Below are 19,447 nucleotides of genomic sequence, written 5' to 3' on the forward strand. Positions count from 1 at the left end.
GTTGGTGTTTCCATCTGCCTGATCACAATGCGACCAAACACTGTTCAGTCGGATACTCACATTTCTTTATTGGAGCATGTGTTACGGCCGTAAACCAGCTGTAATACAGGTTCCCATACAGAAATGTGGGTCTGTTAAAACCCTGCACCCTGTGGCAGGTCCCCCATGGAGCCTACCACACAGTGCAGGGATTTACCTAGGTACCCTGCCGGTCACCAGCTGTAGAGCGCAGAGGCAAGGAGGCCCTGCTAGGGGCTCCCCGAGTCAATTTCTGATAGCCTTTCTGTGTCGGAAAGGCTGGCATGGAAAGGCTGTGGGAAACCGACTTCCCGCCCATATGGAATTACAGTGCGGGTCCTACAGTTTGGAAGACTCCAAGAGCCGGGGGATCTGCATCGGAAGGACCGGGCAGTTTACGCTCCGACAGCTGACATCGTAATTCGGCAGCGCTTAGAGACCTCTGGGTGATAATGCGCTCTATAAACCTACAATAACATAACATAACAGTTGGACTCCAAACTGACCGTGTTGGTCAGAAAGTTTCAGACTAGCGACCGACATCGTAATCGGCCCCTCAGTTGCACTGTATGGTCCCTGGACAAGTATCTCACAATGTCTTTGCTGTGGTTTATTGTGTAATAATCTGAGAAATTAGGTGTCGGGAAGTGAGCCAAATCAACAAATTAGTCCACAAACATGTCCGATGAAGCACATAGTTTCAATAACTAAAACCTTTGCTCTATTCCTGGTAGCTATGGCACTGAGCGGACTGGTTTAACTTAGGGAAATTTCTAAAGTGTTAAGCAGTAAAAAAAGAGTTAAAGAATCGAAGCACAAAACTATAAAAATCCTACAAACACTTTTTAAAAATAAAATAAATTGTAATATTAAAAATGATCACATTTCAATAAAGAGAACCAGAGATATGAATGTTTAAAATGTAAGATATAAAGAAGCAGCGTAGCATCTATAGGTGCAGTAGACTGGATCCTAAGCACAAATTGAGTCCTACAGCGATGCAGCAGAGGCCAGCTAAGTCCACTAGGATTATCTGGTCACAGAAGTTACCTTCTGACTAAAGACCTGATTAAAATTTTGGCAGTCCTTCTGACCTCCGCCAGGGTGATCGAGTAATTTATTCCATCACCCTGGTGGAGGTGACTATGGCCACATTTTAAATGACTGCTACCCAAGAAGACATTTCAGGCATTGCCAGGAACCTCCGGATGGCAAGGTTATTTTATTTTTTTCAAAAAGAAAGTCCAAAAGTGGGAATTTCTTTTTGAAAGTAATTTAAAAAAAACAATACCTCTCTTGCTATGGGAGTTTTTCCCATGGCAAAGAGGGCCGTTGAGCACTTTTTCCATGCCCTTTACTGTCAGATTTTTCTTGGTAGTGAATGATAAATAAAAACAGCTATATGTCCACCCATCTAAATTCGATGTGCTGACATTTATCTAAACTTCTGAAGAGTTTGATCTCAGTGAAGATGGAATAATCTTGGCCATCATCAAACGATGATCTGCCGTAGTTTAAATTGGGCAGTCAGGCCATAGACTTGCTTGGATGATCTCTCTCTATCAAGAATTAAATTGGATCCATAGACTTTTTTTATGGAAGACAAAACCCTCCAATGAGGCAAGGGTGAAAATTGTATCATATATCCTATGACGTTGTTGAAGACGAATAGCCATTGGCTGAGGCGCAGCTGAATCTCTTGGTTTCGGTGTGAAAAGTTCTGTGAAGGGAAATTAACATTTTCCACCTGAAGTTCTCTCATCAGTCAATACTTTTCATTCCTTCTTCGGATCAAAATTAATATGGTGAACTTAGTCTCTTTTTTGAGTTCAAAAAAGTACAGTGTGACCAGCCTACAATCTGTTGCCAGTAAGGTTGCACTGAAGCTGTAAGGCCAGCTAAGTCTACTAGGAATATCTGGTCACAGAAGTTACCTTCTGACTAAAGACCTGATTTAAATTTTGGCAGTCCTTCCGACCTCTGATAGGGAGATCGAGCAATTTATTCCATCCCCTTGGTGGAGGTGATTATGGCCACATTTTAAATGACTGTTACTCGAACAGACATTTCAGGCATTGCCAGGAACCTTCGGATGGCACATTTATTTTATTTTATTTTTTTCAAAAAGAAAGTCCAAAAGTGGGATTTTCTTTTTGAAAATTAAAAAAAAAACAATACTTATCTCACTATGGGAGTTTTTCCCATGGCAAAGAGGGGCATTGAACACTTTTTCCATGCCTTTTACTGTCAGATTTTTCTTGGTAGTGAATGATAAATAAAAACAGCTATATGTCCACCCATCTAAATTAGATGTGCTGACATTTAGCTAAACTTCTGAGGAGTTTGATCTCGGTGAAGATGGAATAATCTTGGCCATCCTCAATCGATGATCTGCCGTAGTTTAAATTGGGCAGTCAGGCCATAGACTTGCTTGGATGATCTCTCTCTATCAAGAATTACATTGTATCTATAGACTTTTTTTATGGAAGACAAAACCCTCCAATGCGGCAAGGGTGAAAGTTGTATCATATATCCTATGACGTTGTTGAAGACGAATAGCCATTGGGTGAGGCACGGCTGAGTCTCTTGGTTTTGGTGTGAAAAGTTCTGTGAAGGGAAATCAACATTTCCCACCTGAAGTTCTCTCATCAGTCAATAATTTTCATTTCTTCTTCGGATCAAAATTATTATGGTGAACTTAGTCTCCTTTTTAAGCTCAAAAACGTACAGTGCGACAAGCCTACAATCTGTTGCCAGTAAGGTTGCACTGAAGGTGGATAGCTTAGCCATGAGGGTCTGTTTATGTGTTAATGCGAGCGGTAAATAGCCTAATGCACAGCCAACCTGACTTCTTTCACAGTGGAGGTCGTATTTTTGGCACATAGCCCTTAGTGGATAGTTTTGGTACAACTTTGCAACATTTAAGACTATCTCTTCTTGGCATTCTTCTAAGGCTGTCAGGACCTCAGAGACAACCCTGAGAGTCTAAGACCCTCTCTTGCAGAGGCCACCTACACAGTCTAGTCAGATACCCCTTTCACTGGTGAACTCATCACTCCAGTAAAAGTTATCTTCCATCTTTCGATGTCCATGTTGTCATACAGGGGATTAGCCAACTGACCCTGGGAGTGCTCTTCTCAGTCAGTGGGAGAAGATCCAGACCATCATGTTTTCTTATAGGTTTCAGTTATCTAATCATTGACAGGTCCAGATGTGTTCTGAAGAGCTGGCGGTGAGGTGCTATGTTTGTTTAATTCTCCTGCAAGTGGATGGGAGTGAATCCTGGATCTACCATGACAAATTGATAGTAAGATCCTTCTTTCTATTCCAGCACATCTTGTTTGCCCCTAGAGGAGATTAGCAAACATTCTCAGAGAAATCCAAGATGGCATAAACCTTCTGACCCTGGAGGAGGCGTGTGGCACAACCAAAGGTATGTCGTGAATAACGAGCAGTCCCCTCCCAATCAACTACACAAAACTGATTCTGGGCCTGTTTCTTCCTCTTTTAAGACTGCAAACAGGAGGACTTAGGTTTAACCTGGAATCAAAAGACCTGTATTTTTAAGATCTCACTCATCAATAAACTGAATATGAGCTGGCCTATCAATCCTAATGTTGCTCCTGTAACCACCTCAAATTCCATTATTTGGTTAAGCTGGGGCACTTCTTTCATTCAGGCCATACTGCCAGGCCCAAGCCATCGTCTTTGCAAGCAGTATTTCATATTTTAGTAAAGAGAACACTTGACAGTGACAGCTGCAGACAAGCTAATGTTAATTAGCTAACTAGGGCCTAAGGCAGAGCAAGTGTAACTGTATAAAACTTTCCTGTTCCTATAAGTTTATTAAAACATCCAAACATTGATTGCTAATAATATATATTACAAATAGTGGTAGAATAAACTTTGAAGTAGGTCGTAAGTCAAAGGTACAAAATCTGTATTTCAATTGCACTTTGCTTTTTCTTATGGAAAAAGCTACAAGCCTATACAGTGAAACATGGCTTTTGAGAACTAGCCACTGTTGGAACATGTAACCCTAATTTTGTCCATGTTCCATTTGTAAACTTTGGGTACTATATCTCGCGGGTTGCAAAGCCTAGTTAGGGACACTTACCTTATGTTATTATGATTAAGGCCTGTCAAAAGGAGTAATTTTGACTACTCTGACTATCTGCAGGTTTAAAAGCTACTGCAATCAAGCTACTCATGTAGTCCTGTTGTCCTGTTTTCCTTGCAAGCATTGTGGATGTTGTAATGTAAGTTTCAGTCCATAGCTAGCATTTAATTTTCAGGCCATTGTTGTATTTCGTACACAATATAATAGAACCTTACTTTAAAAAAAAAATGCCAAATGGGGATTAGCCACCTTTATAGTGTTCTTGGGTGGTGATGCCCCAATGCCCAAACGTAAAAAAATCTAGTAGAATCAGTTCACCAAAATGGGAATGAGCAATCAATAAAATAAATGATTTCACAAATACACATAACAATACAGTAGGTAAGAAGTAGTTTGTAAGCATTTTTACTAAGAGTGGATGAACAAATTAATAAATTGTTCATACCTAGGGGCTGATTTACCAACATTTTAAGTTGTGGCAGTGTCATTTTTCTGAAGCAGCCACACAGCAAAATGTTACGTTGATTTATAAAATCTCTCAAATCAGATTTGCCTGGCTCTCAATGGGCTTTTTCTTATAAACTGATGAAAGGCAGCAAAGATGCGGAGTTGCTTTAATTTGTATTAGTGTAGCTTTTTATGGGTGGAGCATGGGCGTTCCCATGTACACACCAATGGATTTTGGTGCATTCCTAGATTTACAAAAACTAGCAAATCTAGGAATATGTCAAATCGTTATGCCTCCCTGAACCAGGCATAAGAGAAGAAATATGTTTATTTCTCCTTGTTACTTTCTCTTTCTATGCGTGCTGCATTGTGCAGTACACAAAGAAAGAGTAATATGTCATTATGGATTATTTTTGTGCAGTAGGGTCTCCCTTTCTGCACAAAACATGGTGCAAGGGTGCCTGCATTGGTGCTAGGCAGCACACACTGTGTCAGCGCTGGGAGACAGCAAAAATGCACCATGTCTTAGTTGATCTGGTGCATTTCTACTTTCTCTTCTTCACGGATTGCAGCACAGTAATATTGCTTTCTGCCCTGCATTGGGTGAATAATAAGAAAATCTGCCCAAAATGGCTGTATTTAGCTCTGATACTAGCTGACATTTCGCAGAGAAAAATATAATGTCTGATGTATTCTATGTGTTTTCACCACATGGTGATAAAGGGAAAGTGAATAAAAAAATACAAAAAAAATTCTGGCAAAATTGGTTTTATTACATATATTCATTACAAAAGAGGGACACATTACATGTGGGCAGCGGCATCAATGACCAGTCAGAGGATATATACATCATTAGCGGTGCATAAGGCTTTTAGTCAACACACACTAACCACAAGTTAAATAATTGAGGGACTACATAAATTGAACCTTTGTATTTAACTTCTACAGACTAGTGATGTTTTAGTAAAGCTCTGAAGTAACCTGCATGAAGAATCACTGGGTGAGGCTGATGGTTACCCATACAAGAAAGGTTAAGCTTCTATGTGTTCTGCCTTACTTTCTTCTCCAAGTTCCAGATGGATAGAAGGGAAAGGAAAAAAGAAAGCGCAGTACAAATGAAATGAGAATAGGTGGGAATTAGCATATGTTTGGTCTATAGTCTTGTTTATTTTTTCAACCGCAACTCTAGCACATTTAATTTATATAATTTTCTTCTTTTACTTAAGTGTATCTGTTTTAGTGACCGGATTTGTCTTATTAGGCAGCTTCTTGTATTTTCCATGGTGATGGGATAAGTCACTTTAGTCGTTTGGCCATCCCTAAAAAACAGCTGAATGCACCCTTGATTTGATGCTTCATGGAAAATAACCATAGCCCAGTAAACTTCAAGTGTTAAATCTTAGAAATGTTTATTCCGGATTCCAGAGGAGGAAAAGCTAATAAGTGGAGACTGAAAAAATAACAGCAGCAGTTTTTCTACCTTTAAATCGAGGTGGGTGTCACATTTTAAAAGTGGATTGGTTTGTAATGATTTAACAATATAGATGCAGACTTTGGGTTGAAAAATGGCCCTCTTAAAGGGTCAACACTAATACTTTGCCTTCTTCCTCCTCTTTTTGTTATCCTTAGGACTCTGAGCTCTTTACTGCTGCTAACCAGTGCTAAAGTGCATGTGTTTCTGCGCTAAACATAACATTGCATATTTGTTTTACTGGTTAGCCCTTGGTAAAGTGGTATACCATATACTCAGGGTCTGTACTTCAAATGCTACAAATGGGCTGCAGGACTGAATGGGGCAACCACTGAATTAGCCTTTCGATCCAGTCTCAGGCCTTCCACTGCAGTGGCTGTATCCTCGGTTAACAGCCACTTCGACTTGGCATTCAAAACTATTTGCTAAGCCTTAAACTCCTCTTTTATTACATATGTCACCCCTAAGTTAGGCCCTAAGTAACACTAAGGGCAGGGTCTAATGTTAGTGAAAGGTGGAACAACCTTTATGTTTGGCTCTCCTGGTAGTGACAAGCAGCATCTTTCAATTTTCACTACTGTGAGGCCTACCCCTTGTGTAGGCCAGCACTGGGATTTCCCTAATATGCTTTTAATATGTAATTACTGATAAGAGAAGAGTAGCAATTTCCTGTTTCATATCTTTGGAATGGTAATGAGAAAGCCTCCTTACTGGTGAAGTTGGAATTAGCATTACTGTTTTAGAAATGCCACTTTTAGAAAGTAGACGTTGCTCTGCACTTACTGCTCTATGGGCCTGACATCATGTCTCCAAGACACATCTTAAGTAGGTGACGGTCACACTTTCTTCATTCCCTCTAGACAGCCACAAACACAGGGTGAGGCTGATCTGCATTTTGAGCATTCATCTGCATTCATCGTCATATGATGGGCCTTCCAGGGCAGGGAGGAATGTAAGGGACTGGCACTTACACTTCAATAGGTAGGCCACACAAAAAGCACAGATGTACCTCCCACAGATAACCTGGCAGACAGGGTTGGGTTGAAATGGATCATTGTGCACTTTAGAGAGATGCTTTGAAGTCACCCCCAAACATCAAAGGCACTTTGGGTAATAAGTATCGGGTCACTGATCCCCTAAAAACAGACACTACTAGATCTTAAACTGAATATCTGTCACAAGGACTACTGTGCTGCTTAAAGGACCCAACTGGACAGCTTTTCTGGAAGGACTGCTTTATGGCTTGTTTCTCTGCTGCCTGCTGCTTCATGACTTTGCTGGAATGAGAGTTAGACTCTTCCTTTTCTCCAAGTGATCTCCAAGAACTTTTTGGTTTACCTCCTGTTTTCTGAAGTCTCAGGGACACAAAAGACTTCCTGCAATTTTGCTGGTGCTGCTGGACTTTGCCTTTTGTGAGTCCTACCTTGCCTGAGGTAACCCCTCCAGGTTCTGACCTGGGCTTCAGAAGTGGCTTCTGCAGCTGATTTCTGCAAAAAAGCGATGCATTGCTTCGACTGCGTGAGAAATGCTGCCGCATTGCCCATCCACACAGAGGCTGCTCAACGACAGAGGATCCATGGCCTGCACGGCTTGATGATGCTCTGCGCAGCTTGACCTCAATCCATTTTATGTACTTCAACAGAGCTCAATGGTGGCACGAGACACCCTTTCGCAGCTCAATGGTGATGCAGTAGACACTCGACGTTGCCACTTGCTCCATCCAAGGTATTTCATCAGCTGGACCTTTCTGGGTCCTGTAGCCGGCCTGCTCTCCATTGCTGTTGGCCTGAACTCTGGATTTGTACCAGTCCCTCTTGACCTCAAGTAACCTTTTGACCGCTAGTAACTTCTAAGCACTATTTATGGTTTATTCTTTACATATTCATATCTCGACTTCTACTTATTGGATGTTTGTCTTTTTCATCTTGTTTTACTCAGATAAATATTCTCAATTTTTCTAAACCTGTATGGAGTTTTTGTGGTGTTTTCATTGTGTTTGCTTTGTGTGTGTGTGTGGTCCAGATACTTTACACATTGCCTTCTGTAGATAAGCCTGACTGCTCTGTGCTAAGCTACCAGAGGGTGAGCACAGGTTATCTTATTGTGCATCTAGCTTATACTGACTAGAGTTGTGGTTACTGTCTGGCCTGGGGGCATACATCAACCAACGAGGAATTCATATTTCCTACACTTAGCAACAACTGATATTTTCTAGTATGATCCAAAATAATATGATGTTAGACAATTAATGTTTCACTTCACATTTAGGCCATTATAGTACTTGACAATTATATTTATTGTTGTTTTAACTTTTAATTTCGACAATCTAACTTCTCCATATTATTCTTGTTATCATAGATAACTACCACTACCACATCTAAATGTACTGTGTTTAAGGACCTTTAGCAACAGAGAATATTTCTAGTTTTGGTGATGGTATATGATAGTAAATATTGAAAACCATGGTTTACGCTTTGTCAGATGCTGGGCTATTGTTGTCATTTTTGCCATTTGATGAGTTTAGTAGCGTTGCTATCTTGTCATGTCTTGGAAATTGTTCTCACTCGCATTTGATTAACACATCCCTATCTGACTTATAAAGGCTTGCTTTATAATGTTCCAGCAATTCCGTTTTAATCAAACCTACTTAGTCTAGCTTTCTAGGTCAGTTAACTTCCAATGCTAAATAAGAACTTGTACGACATCTTTAGTGGGAATGGGTAATGTCATGCTCTGTTTATGTAAGTGTACATTCAAAGTAGTCTTTGACAGCTGGAAACCATTTCTGTCTTGAATGCACAGGTGCATTTGATAATGTTCTAAGTTTACCTGCATCACACTTACACAGATATTAGAAGCACATACAGTGTTCCTCTCTGTTTTTGTAACTATGCTTATTGGTGAGTTTCAAAATATGTTTGGTATAATTTTCCAAATGATACATTTGGAATTAAAACAATAGAGATTAAGAACTCTCTTTCAGGTGTAACTGGTGTTTTTTTTCTCTCTCTGTTATTCCATTGCAATTTTTAACCTAACTGTTAAGTGCATTATCTTGCTGGGTCCCTCGTAGCGATGTGTCAGATACCCTTTCAAAGGGCCCCGGGGCACACAGGGGTTAATGGGTCTATCTGTGGGGGGTTGAGGTCTTTCAATCCAGATGACCTGAGGTCTGACCTACTATGGATCCTGAGCAACTGGGCCCAGTACCCCTTCTGCACTTGACTCTCAAGATAGCATGGTCCAAACACTTCAACAACCTCACAGGTGGGTGGTTGGTGGATACAATATAGTGAACACAGGCTCACATCTGTGCAGCAACAACAATGAATCATTGTCCAGCCAATAACTCCCTTTTATGGAAAAGACAAAGTATTTTATTTCAACCACTATCCACACTAAATAAAAACACGACATACACAAACAATTACACAGTCCTCCTCAGGGCTCCAGTTTTTCCCTATCCCACTCACTCCTCTTGTTAGCAATTGTAGGTACTCTCCATTCACTATCAGTAACATATTGGGTATTTCCCACTAGTAGTCTGTGTCTCAAGAGTCCACTACGACTCTAACTTAATGTCAATAGCATTTAAACGCTAGCACACTTATTGAGCGTCAAGTTCTCTAGGGCCAACAGGTCTAAAAACAGTCTTACCCGCACTGTCAGGTGTGAAGTGTTCAGAGTTCATGAGTGAGCCCTGTCTAGGGGCATACACATTGGCTAGTACTGTGTTCAAGCGAGTCAGCCGCACATGGCCAAGGCGACTACACTCAGCGGGTGCACTCGCAGTCGAGCTTTTGAATCAACCAGTGCTGCCCCCGACTCTTTTTGCAGAATAAGTTTTTGGTTCATCTCCCGGGGGGGGGGGGGGCAGGGGGTTGGCTGTGATGATTGTGTCTTGGGTCCCCAGCCTGTGTGATGGTGTGTAGATGCTCTAATGGTGTCCTCACTTCTCCCGGGTTTAGCATTACAGGTCACATTGCTTGATGCTCCCAGAGATCCCCTTTGACATGCAGGGGTCACCACAGCTCACATGCTCCTACCCTATCAGCACAGTGAAATTATTCACATAGAGCCTTCCTGAGATGGAGGTCACCGTCTCAATACTGCACAAAGGTACGGACCTTAATGCATGGCTGTCCTTCCCACAGCAGTCCCTCCTGGCATTCGGCAACACTCACAGTGGCCCTCTCCTGGCACTGGATTGCTAACTCTGTCCTTCTCACAGGCAAAGACCCAATCAGTGCAGCAGCTATTCCCTCACAAAAGTAGTTCAATTAAGAGGACTCCCCACTGGAATTTGCTCTATCTAATGCTTTCGTCTTCCTCGCAGGGCTCACTGATCTTGGAAAGCAGGCTGGTGTTGGTTCTTCAGGCCCCAGGGTGGTCTTGGATTTCCTGGGTAATATTCCGTCAACCAGCAGGGAGACTAGCAGGTTTTGGCCCTCAGTGTTGGCCACAGGTAGAGGTCCTGCATGGCTTCCCATGCTCAAACATCTAGCTCCTTGGGAGAAGACAAATGTTGGATCTCAAACTACCCGTTTCATAGTCCAATACCAGATATCAATTGTGATTTAGGGTCAGAGTCTTAGAAGCTATGTGTTGGGGTTCTGCTTCACAGTTGAAAAAAGACCTGTTCACTCCTACTGATCTCTACACGGTATGCTGCTACCAACGTGCTCATGCTGCTTAGGTCCTCATGAAAGCAGTTGCCTTCCACAGCTATGGGGGTACCGGTCTGGAAACCCCTCCCTGTGCAACAAACCATAAGACAGGGATAGGGCATAACACAAATGCATGATATGTGCTTGACTATGCCTTCAAAAATCAACATTAGGGATCCAGACATCAGTACACTTGGGCACTCAGGAAAGGGTTGCACATTCATTCTCATGCAGATGAGTTTTCAGTCCCAACAAGATGTAAGCAAGATGTCACAGGCCTCCTAAAGCTTGACACTATACATCCAGGGATTCTGTAGCCAAAAATCCTCCATTTGCTAAAAAACTTTTGGAACACACTGCATCTTTCAAGAAACGGACACACACACTTGTTTGGAGTTTACCGCCGCATAAATATCTTTTAGACTGCCATCCTGCGTAGCAATGAATGTATTCCTGTTCACATAAATGTGTTTTCATCAATATGTGCTCTATAGTAGCCTTCCTATTCATTATAACAAACGATCTACATACAGCATCACTACAAGTGGGGTGTTAAATTACAGCACAATACCAACAATGTATATACATGTACTGTTTTCTTTTCTGATCACAGTTATAGGTTCAAATGACCTGATAACGACATAACAAGAGTGGTAAGTCAATGACTCACTAATTGTAGTTGTCAAATTCAGCATCTATATTCACCTACAGGCCCTGAAGAAAGCTCCTCCACCCAGCAGGGCACAAATGGGGCTGAAACATGTCGACCGCTCACATGGACTAACCAGTGCGTAAGATTAGTAACTTGATCTACACACGCACCACTTTGTTTTTACTTTTCCACATCTCCATACAATTAAAGACTCTTCTTCAATGGCGATGTAGGACATTTTAATACACTTCACATTAGCACCCTTTTTTTTATCTTTGGTCACTACTGTACTACCAGTTAGTCTACCTCCTGGTGGAGGTCAGCATACCTATATCAAAAACCCAATGATGATGCTGTCACATTACAAATAGGTGGAGAATCATGATATACCGCCCAACCACCTATGTACATGAATGAGGGTTTTTCTTAGAAAGAGTCACAACTCATGACCCTGGTTACACAGGTATAAGTGATCCATTCTATTTTGATTATTGATGACAGTTTTATCACTGCCAATCTATATACATAAAAGGGTCCTTCTTCTTTAGGTTCTAATATTCAATGTTATATAGAACACCTTTTTATTATGACAGTTGGATTTGCATTTTATTTCAATCTTCTGTGCCTTTGCGTGGCTAGCTTACATTATTATTCTAATATAATATTTGTATATTCATTGAGATAAATGGATAATTGAGCTCCTGTCATCACTCATCAATGGTAATACAGTTTCCAGCATTCTGTCAGGGTGATATGTGCACACTACAAATAATCATAACATACCTGTTCTGACTTTAGGGTTCAGGAGTATGGTCAAGTCCAAGACGGGTCGACCCTCTCATTTTTGATTTAAAAATCTATTTCTTGTATCTGTTGGTCTTTCCGACACCCTGGCACCACAGGGAGGGAAAATTTTAAGGAAATTCCCCAATTTGCCAGGTAGGGGACAGAAGGACTGTTGGGGGTTTAGAGTTTGGAGTTATGGCCCAATGCCAACAAAGGCCAGAACCTAGTCTATTTTTTTTAAATACAATGATCACTGGTGTTTAGTGTGATTCCCACTCCCACCCAATTTCTATAATAGATATCTTATAATCCTTGGTATCTATCAGGCTTACTGCCCCCCTGGGGAGGGAAGATTTGAGATAAGCCCCAATCTGCCAAGGGACAGAAAGACTATCGACGCCTTTATTGCTGGGGGTATGTCCTGATGCCAGAGCCAGCTGCCACCACTGCATTATTTTCTTACTGAAATAATTTCATGGGTTTGGAGGGCTTTCTACTACCTTGAGGGACAGACTGGGATCAGATTCCCAATTGCACCTTCTAGGGTGGGGCAAAAAGACTGGATTTTGTTTTAGAGGAACACATGAACATGCCTGTGGAGGTGCTACCTCCCAAAGGCCATTCGTTGGTTAGTGGGTAGATTCCTGCTTGGAGATTGTGTTTCTGCAGTGCACAACTATGGAGAGGTTCCATCGGAAAAGGGGTCAATCTCCTCTTTCCAACAGTACCTCTCCTGTCATGACTGGAGCTTATGCAGGGTGAGCTACAAGTGCAAATGGTCTGACTGTTCTCACTTTCAATCATTGTGACCTCAGCATTTTGCTCGTAACACTCTTTCCGCACAGGTTGAACTTTTGTTGCACCATTGGTGTGAGAAAGTGACATTCACATTGTCAACACTACTGAGTTGGTGCAAAATACATTAAGGTGTTGTTCCCCACTCCAAGGGGGATAAGGCTTGAAAAATTCCTTATTTACTTTTTATTAATTGTCAAGTTTTTTTCTTTATGCATAAAGCATGATGCACGATAGATAGATAGATAGATAGATAGATAGATAGATAGATAGATAGATAGATAGATAGATAGATAGATAGATAGATAGATAGATAGATAGATAGATAGACAGACAGACAGATAGATTTCAATCAATTCTTTTATTTGTGATGAATGAAAAGGAACTAATAATAGTGGGTAGAAGAATGCAGACTTGCCTGAATGCCGGAGCCCTCTGTCACTATAATTTTCCAGGCGCAGTTCAAACTGTTGCCATAAGGTTCGGGGTAACCTGGAGACAAAATTGTACCTCGACGTTCTGTTAAGTTTCCACTGCATGGAACTGCAAAATAAATGTATTTGGGATGAAAACAAAATCATGATACATTGAAAGAATTAACAAATATAAAACATTCAAGGGCTGATTTTCAGGAATTTGCAAACAGAAATATTGCTGGTTTTGTGTTGCAATTTCTTTTTTCTACAGAAGCTCCATGTCCTCAAATAGAGGTTTCAAGAAATTGGGCAATGGCTATATATGAAGGGTTTTCATAAACTGACTGGAACACTTGCCACCTTAAATGCAATCTCAAAGCAACATTCACACTAATGGGCCCATCCATTAGGATGGTAGGTCGATCCTCCCGCCATCCTGCCATGAATGACACCCCGCCACATTATGATGGCTGGGGGGTCCACGGCGGATGGAAAGGCCGTCCACCAGTTTTCCGCCGCTTGACTCGTCGACTGAGCAGAAAACGTGTTTTATATGGACCGCCATCCATATTATGATCATGGCAGTGAGCAGCTATTTCATGGCATGAAGAGGCATGCAGTTTCTGCTATTGGGTGCCCGTTGGGGTCCCCCAGGGTGTTGTGGGGTGCACTTGGGGGGTACCTGTGGTATCTGCCTACATTGGCATGGACAAGGTGGCAGGCACCATGCGGTGCCTGTCACTTGGTGCATGCCAATGCAGATGTGCATTCCCAGCATTGTGGTGGGTGGTGCTGTGAGCACCGCCCACCACAATGCTGGGAATAGGGGATGCCACCACCACGGTGGTGGTGGCATCATAATTGCAGATGCGGGACCACCGCATCCCTGGTGGACGGTCCGGCATATCGTTATGGTGACGGGCGGACAGATTTGACAGTGAATACACTTGAGTTAATTTAAATCAAAAACGTTAAGACATAAGTAAATCACCTGATCTTGCAGTAACAATTTTGTCATATAAATGTGTCAGAAATGCTACCTTCAAACTACTGATAATGCATTTGCCGGGTCGGCTGGAACTGTTAGAATGTCATTTTCAGCATCTCGGTAGCCCCTCATGGAGCTACAGACTCTAGAAGAACTGTATTTTTCAGGTATTCCTGCAAATTGAAGGTTATCTTGCAAAGGAGCTATATTTGCAGGATTGTATGTTGGATTTTTGTCATATTTGGTCTGGTTGGATTAGATAAAGTTTTGCTTATTTTTCCAAACTGGTGTGTCCATTTGTAGTGTTTTCACTGTTACTGTATGTATGCACAAATACATTATACACTGCCTCTGAGATAAGCCTGTCTGCTCGTGCCAAGCTACAAGGGGGTGAGCAGGGGTTATTTTAGAAGTGCCCCCCTTACCCTGACTAGGAAGAAACGTTCCTACTTGGACAGATGTGCAAACTATTGCCAACTAGAGACCCCCATATCTAACACAATTGTACTAATAAATACACATCTAGATACAGAAAAACTCATTCTAAATGTTTGCGAACACTGGGATATGTTGTACACTAGTGTTTGAGTATGATGGTTATGTAGGAAAGAGCCAACACGTGAATAGTCTTCTGAAGATAAGATTGTTATCCGTGCATCCTATGTTCGGGTGCAATTTAAATCCATAGCTTAGCTGCTTGAACAGAGAAAGATGTACAACTTTTAGTTTTATTCTTCTATCGTGGGGTTTTGCAGCAAGGTGCCAATCCTGAGCGGGGTTCCTTTGAATATATTTGGTGATTTTATTCCTGATGAAAAGTGATCCTGTTACATGCATTGCTTTGTGGGTGATTCAAAGCAGCTTGAAGGTAGATGTTCTGGTAACTGGTGTCCAATTACCTCCAAACAGGGGAAATGTGTTCATGTGGCTTTACATTTAGTAGTTTGGCAGCATATTTTTGAATCTGTTGTGTTCTTTTTATAGTTGATAAAGATGATCTGTGGTAGAGGCTATTGGTGTACTCTACAGTACAATAGAGATAAAACCATGGACCATGTGAGGAAATCCCAGATGGGGTAAGATGTGTTGCAGAGTTTTCATGGTAATGAAGCTTGATCCTGCTAATTTGTCCACTTGGGTGTTCATTGATAACTTGGAGTCCACAGTAATTCCTAGGTTTCCTACTTCCTTAGACACTTTAAGAGGTGGTCCCAGATCTTCGGACCAGGGGCAGAGTGTCATAATTTTTCCAATCGCCTCATGAGTATTTCAGTTTTGAAAGCATTCAATTTGAGATGGCTCCATGTCATCCACTGATCAACTGCTCTGAGGCAACTGAAGATTTTTGAGTTTCAAATGTATTTTGGGTTTTCCAGTTTAAGGAGTATTTGTCGCATCTGCATAGTTATAGCATGTGAGCTCAAATTCACTGATTGCTGGTAATAACTTCATGTAGATGTTTAAAAGCAATGGTGGGATGATATAGCCTTGATGGAACTCTGATTTTGTGAAGTACTGTTTGGATAAGAAAAATTGCAGTTAAGTTTTTTTACAGTTTTAAAAATGCAATCAGATATGACCGCCACACATACTATTCTGACCAGGCAGGCACTAATAATGTGTAAAAGTTTCCACAGTGTGATTAGGAATTGGGGTGGGGGTTTGAAGACCATTTGTAGTCTCTTCGGTTTTGACACCTAATCCCATTTAGGATATAAGTGACAAAAGATGTTAGAGATGGCTCATCACAGAGAAACTTATTGCAGGTCATTTTTCTACCCTGCCTAAAACAAAGCACTTTTCAGCATAATGCTTCTAAACCCCTCCCTCCTATGGTGCATTTGCGCCCCACTAGAGGGGCCTAACCCCCAGTTTCAGGACCCCTATAATAAGCTAAGGTTGGTTTACCCCTCCCACAAAATACTGAGGAGTGGAGTAGTCATTATTATGTGATTCCAGCCAGTGTGTTTCATAGCTTCCTTGTTTATACTGCAAGGGCTACATTATAGGATGTGGGAGACAGTTAGAATGCCTTTTTAATGCCTTAGTGTGATTGAAATTCAACTGAGGACAAATCTTGACTAACATTAGTATTAAACGGTTCTCAACTTTGTAATGTTTTTAACGGAAATTGAAGGCAGAGGTTTACATGAATAAATAATTCTGAACCGTTTTGTAGAGAACTGTATGGAAAAAGTTTGAAATATACAATCATTAGAGTGCGCGATTTGACATTTCTGGGGCAGTGGCCGAAGCAGTAATGCTCATTCGCCCGAATTGAGTTTCAAGAGCAAGTTAGCCATCTAGATTACTTATTTTAAATGTATATATTTTTATTAGATTTTCTTAAGGTCCCTGCTCCTAGATTTTGTTTTCTCCTAGGATGTGTTCGAAAGAGGGATCTTGTATTTAATTTGTATCACCTATTTGGCCCATTGTCCAATTTCAACATAGCATGTTCTATCTGAGAAAACCGTTTCTGCTTTGGTCCTGGAGTTCCCAATCTCGCAGAGGGTATGATTGTCGATGGAACTCTTGATTTGATAAAATCAAAATTTAAATCAAACAAAGTGACTATTCATCTCAGTACAAACACTCGTAAACCAGGAGATTGGATTTCCATGGCTAAAACTATCCTCCTTTCTCCCAAAGCCATTCCTTTCTCATCTTTCTGTTTCCCTAGGGAATAGATTGGTGGAGGTAAAAGTTGGTGGGGAATAGGCACAGATCTTTAGAATTTCTAATTGACTGCATAGTTGGCTTTGACTTGATCATTAGCAATTGATCTTAGCGCAACAACGTACCGATTTAGAATTATGTACAAATTGTCATTTAGAAGGTGTATTCATGCATTTATCTTGTAACATTTAATCAAAGATAAAATTGTCAAGATAATGCAGAGGGACATCATTATTCAATCTTGCATTGTTAAATAAATGGGATGTTAAGTGATAAGAATGAAAGCATGGGAAGGTCAAGTCACTTTCATATGCAAGGGTTTTTTCTTGAAACTGATTCGCCACTGGTGGTGCCCCCAATTAAAACCACTCATAAGTGTTTTATGTTTATGCCACTGGTGGTGCCCCCAATTAAAACCACTCATAAGTGTTTTATGTTTACATCAGATGTCTTCAACATTTTGTATAAAGTGAGCTACTTCTGGTCTATGAAAATAGTCCCGAGCTACGTATTACTCTGAAAACTGCAGCAGTGGTAACTACATCGCTGACAATTGCAATAGTGACTGCATCTTGGAAAATCACTTAGTAACCACTCGTATGTATGTTGCAATATTGACTAATGCCAAAGTATAATCTCCAGCTAATTGGCTAATGCAGTATAATGAAGCAGGTATGTAATACCAAGTGGTGGTTGCCACTGAGTAGTAATAGGTAGGATCTTGTTTCCATAGGAAATGCCTTTTTTGAATCACTAATAATGTCTTGTGCTGTTTGATGAATCTCCTCAAAACGTACAGAAAAAAGTGCTACCTTTTAATTTGGCAAGCTAGTTAAGAGGGGGCAAGGAATAAGGGTAGATCCCAAAACAGGTTTTCCTCATTCATTCTTCCATAGAAACTTCAGACGCGGCCACAGTCCAAACTGCTGAATAGATTTACACCAAAAAATTATAGAATGCTAGATCTTGGTTCAGAGAGACAGATTTTTGTGTTTTAGTGTACACCTGTTCAGCAGTTTTGGAGAAAAAATTGTATATATCTAACTGTGAAGGATCTGTGGACCCGAAATATCTCAAATTGTGATCTGGTTGGCTCCCGCTACATCAACCAGAAAGTGGTGGCAGCCACCTTAGGACTTGGGGGTCTGTCCTGAGTCCTAAAAAAAATGCAAAGGACACCTGGCATGGTACTAGATACCCTGACCCCCTAGTCCTGGTGGTGGGGTCCCAAAGGGACTAGGCAAGGGGCCATTATTTTTTATTTATTTTTTGCCATCAAGTTCACCAAGGATCTGTGATTAAAATAAAGCGTGCTCCTACCCATTTCAATAATAAAAATCCCAGTGTGTGTTGGCAGGGTGTGGTATTTCGGTTAAGGGTGGGTGGGTATAACCCCCCGAGCCTGAAAAGGACTTGGCAACTCCATCCCACATCGGTAAATTAAGAAGCGGAGGTGTACGGCCCCCCACTCTGAGCCTAAAAAGGCTTTAGTGACCTCATACCCCTAGGGCCAGGTGCCCTAATTAAGGAGGGGCGCTTCCCAAGCCTGACGAGACCCGTGGGGCCGAGTTGAGCACAGATAGTGGTTTGGTATAGGTTATTCGGCGCCACTAAGAAAATCTCACAAATAATATGACTTTGGGGTTATATCTGACGGTGCTAAAAGGTAGAAGGAACCACCTTAATCCTTCCCAAAAACGGCACGAGCCTTACACAAGCTATAACACTCCTTAGCACATGTAAGTTACAGTGATGTTATATATACAAGTGTTTCCACATTCTGATACAATCATGAAGAGTAGTTGTTATTGGTTCATCAATTCGTGTTTTATTCTTGTTCACTGGAAATTTTCAACACAGCCGACACGTGTTTCGTCGTATTTGGGAATGTAACCCACGACTTTTTCAAGGCTATTTCCAGATCTGTTCTCTTTCCATCAGTATGCAGTGATAATTCCAACCCGCATGGGGGTTCTACGGGGGTCCTCTGCTGTATATTACTCTACGAGTGCAGTCCGATTATCTCCAAGTTTTAGTTGTAGCTGGAAGGCTGAAAGGAATACTTTCGCCCGTTATATCTCAGCCCGAGAAGTATTCCCCGTTTACGATCAGCGTGTCCGCTCGAATGAGACCCGTGGGGCCACATGGCTCCCCTCCACAGAGCCATTTTATGGCCCCGAAACCCCATCCCCTGGGGCTGGCTTAGGGACACTGCCGATTTCCCTGGATACGGACAGGGTGAGTGCACGGTTCTCCCTCCGGGCGGGAACACAAAGCTGCTCCTGCCGATGGGGGGGGAGTAAAGCGTTTTCCCTGCCCGCACCCTCGGGCAGGAATTCTACTAGCAATTTCTCCTACCTTGCGGAGCAAATTAAAAACTGCCCCTGCTGGTTGACAATGCCGTCTCC

At 41.6% G+C, this 19,447-nt stretch overlaps 1 protein-coding gene across 1 annotated transcript in view; it reads right to left on the reverse strand.

The window, feature by feature from the left end:
• CSMD1 (CUB and Sushi multiple domains 1) overlaps positions 1-19,447 on the reverse strand; it is a 3,932,590-nt gene that overhangs the window by 1,190,572 nt on the left and 2,722,571 nt on the right. Inside the window, exon 35 of the mRNA XM_086925641.1 lies at positions 13,375-13,499. Coding sequence (XP_086781767.1) covers positions 13,375-13,499 — 125 coding nt within the window. The remainder of the gene's footprint in view (positions 1-13,374; positions 13,500-19,447) is intronic.

This window comes from Lissotriton vulgaris, chromosome 6, assembly GCF_964263255.1.
Source record: "Lissotriton vulgaris chromosome 6, aLisVul1.2, whole genome shotgun sequence".
In the NCBI taxonomy this organism is placed as follows: domain Eukaryota; kingdom Metazoa; phylum Chordata; class Amphibia; order Caudata; family Salamandridae; genus Lissotriton; species Lissotriton vulgaris.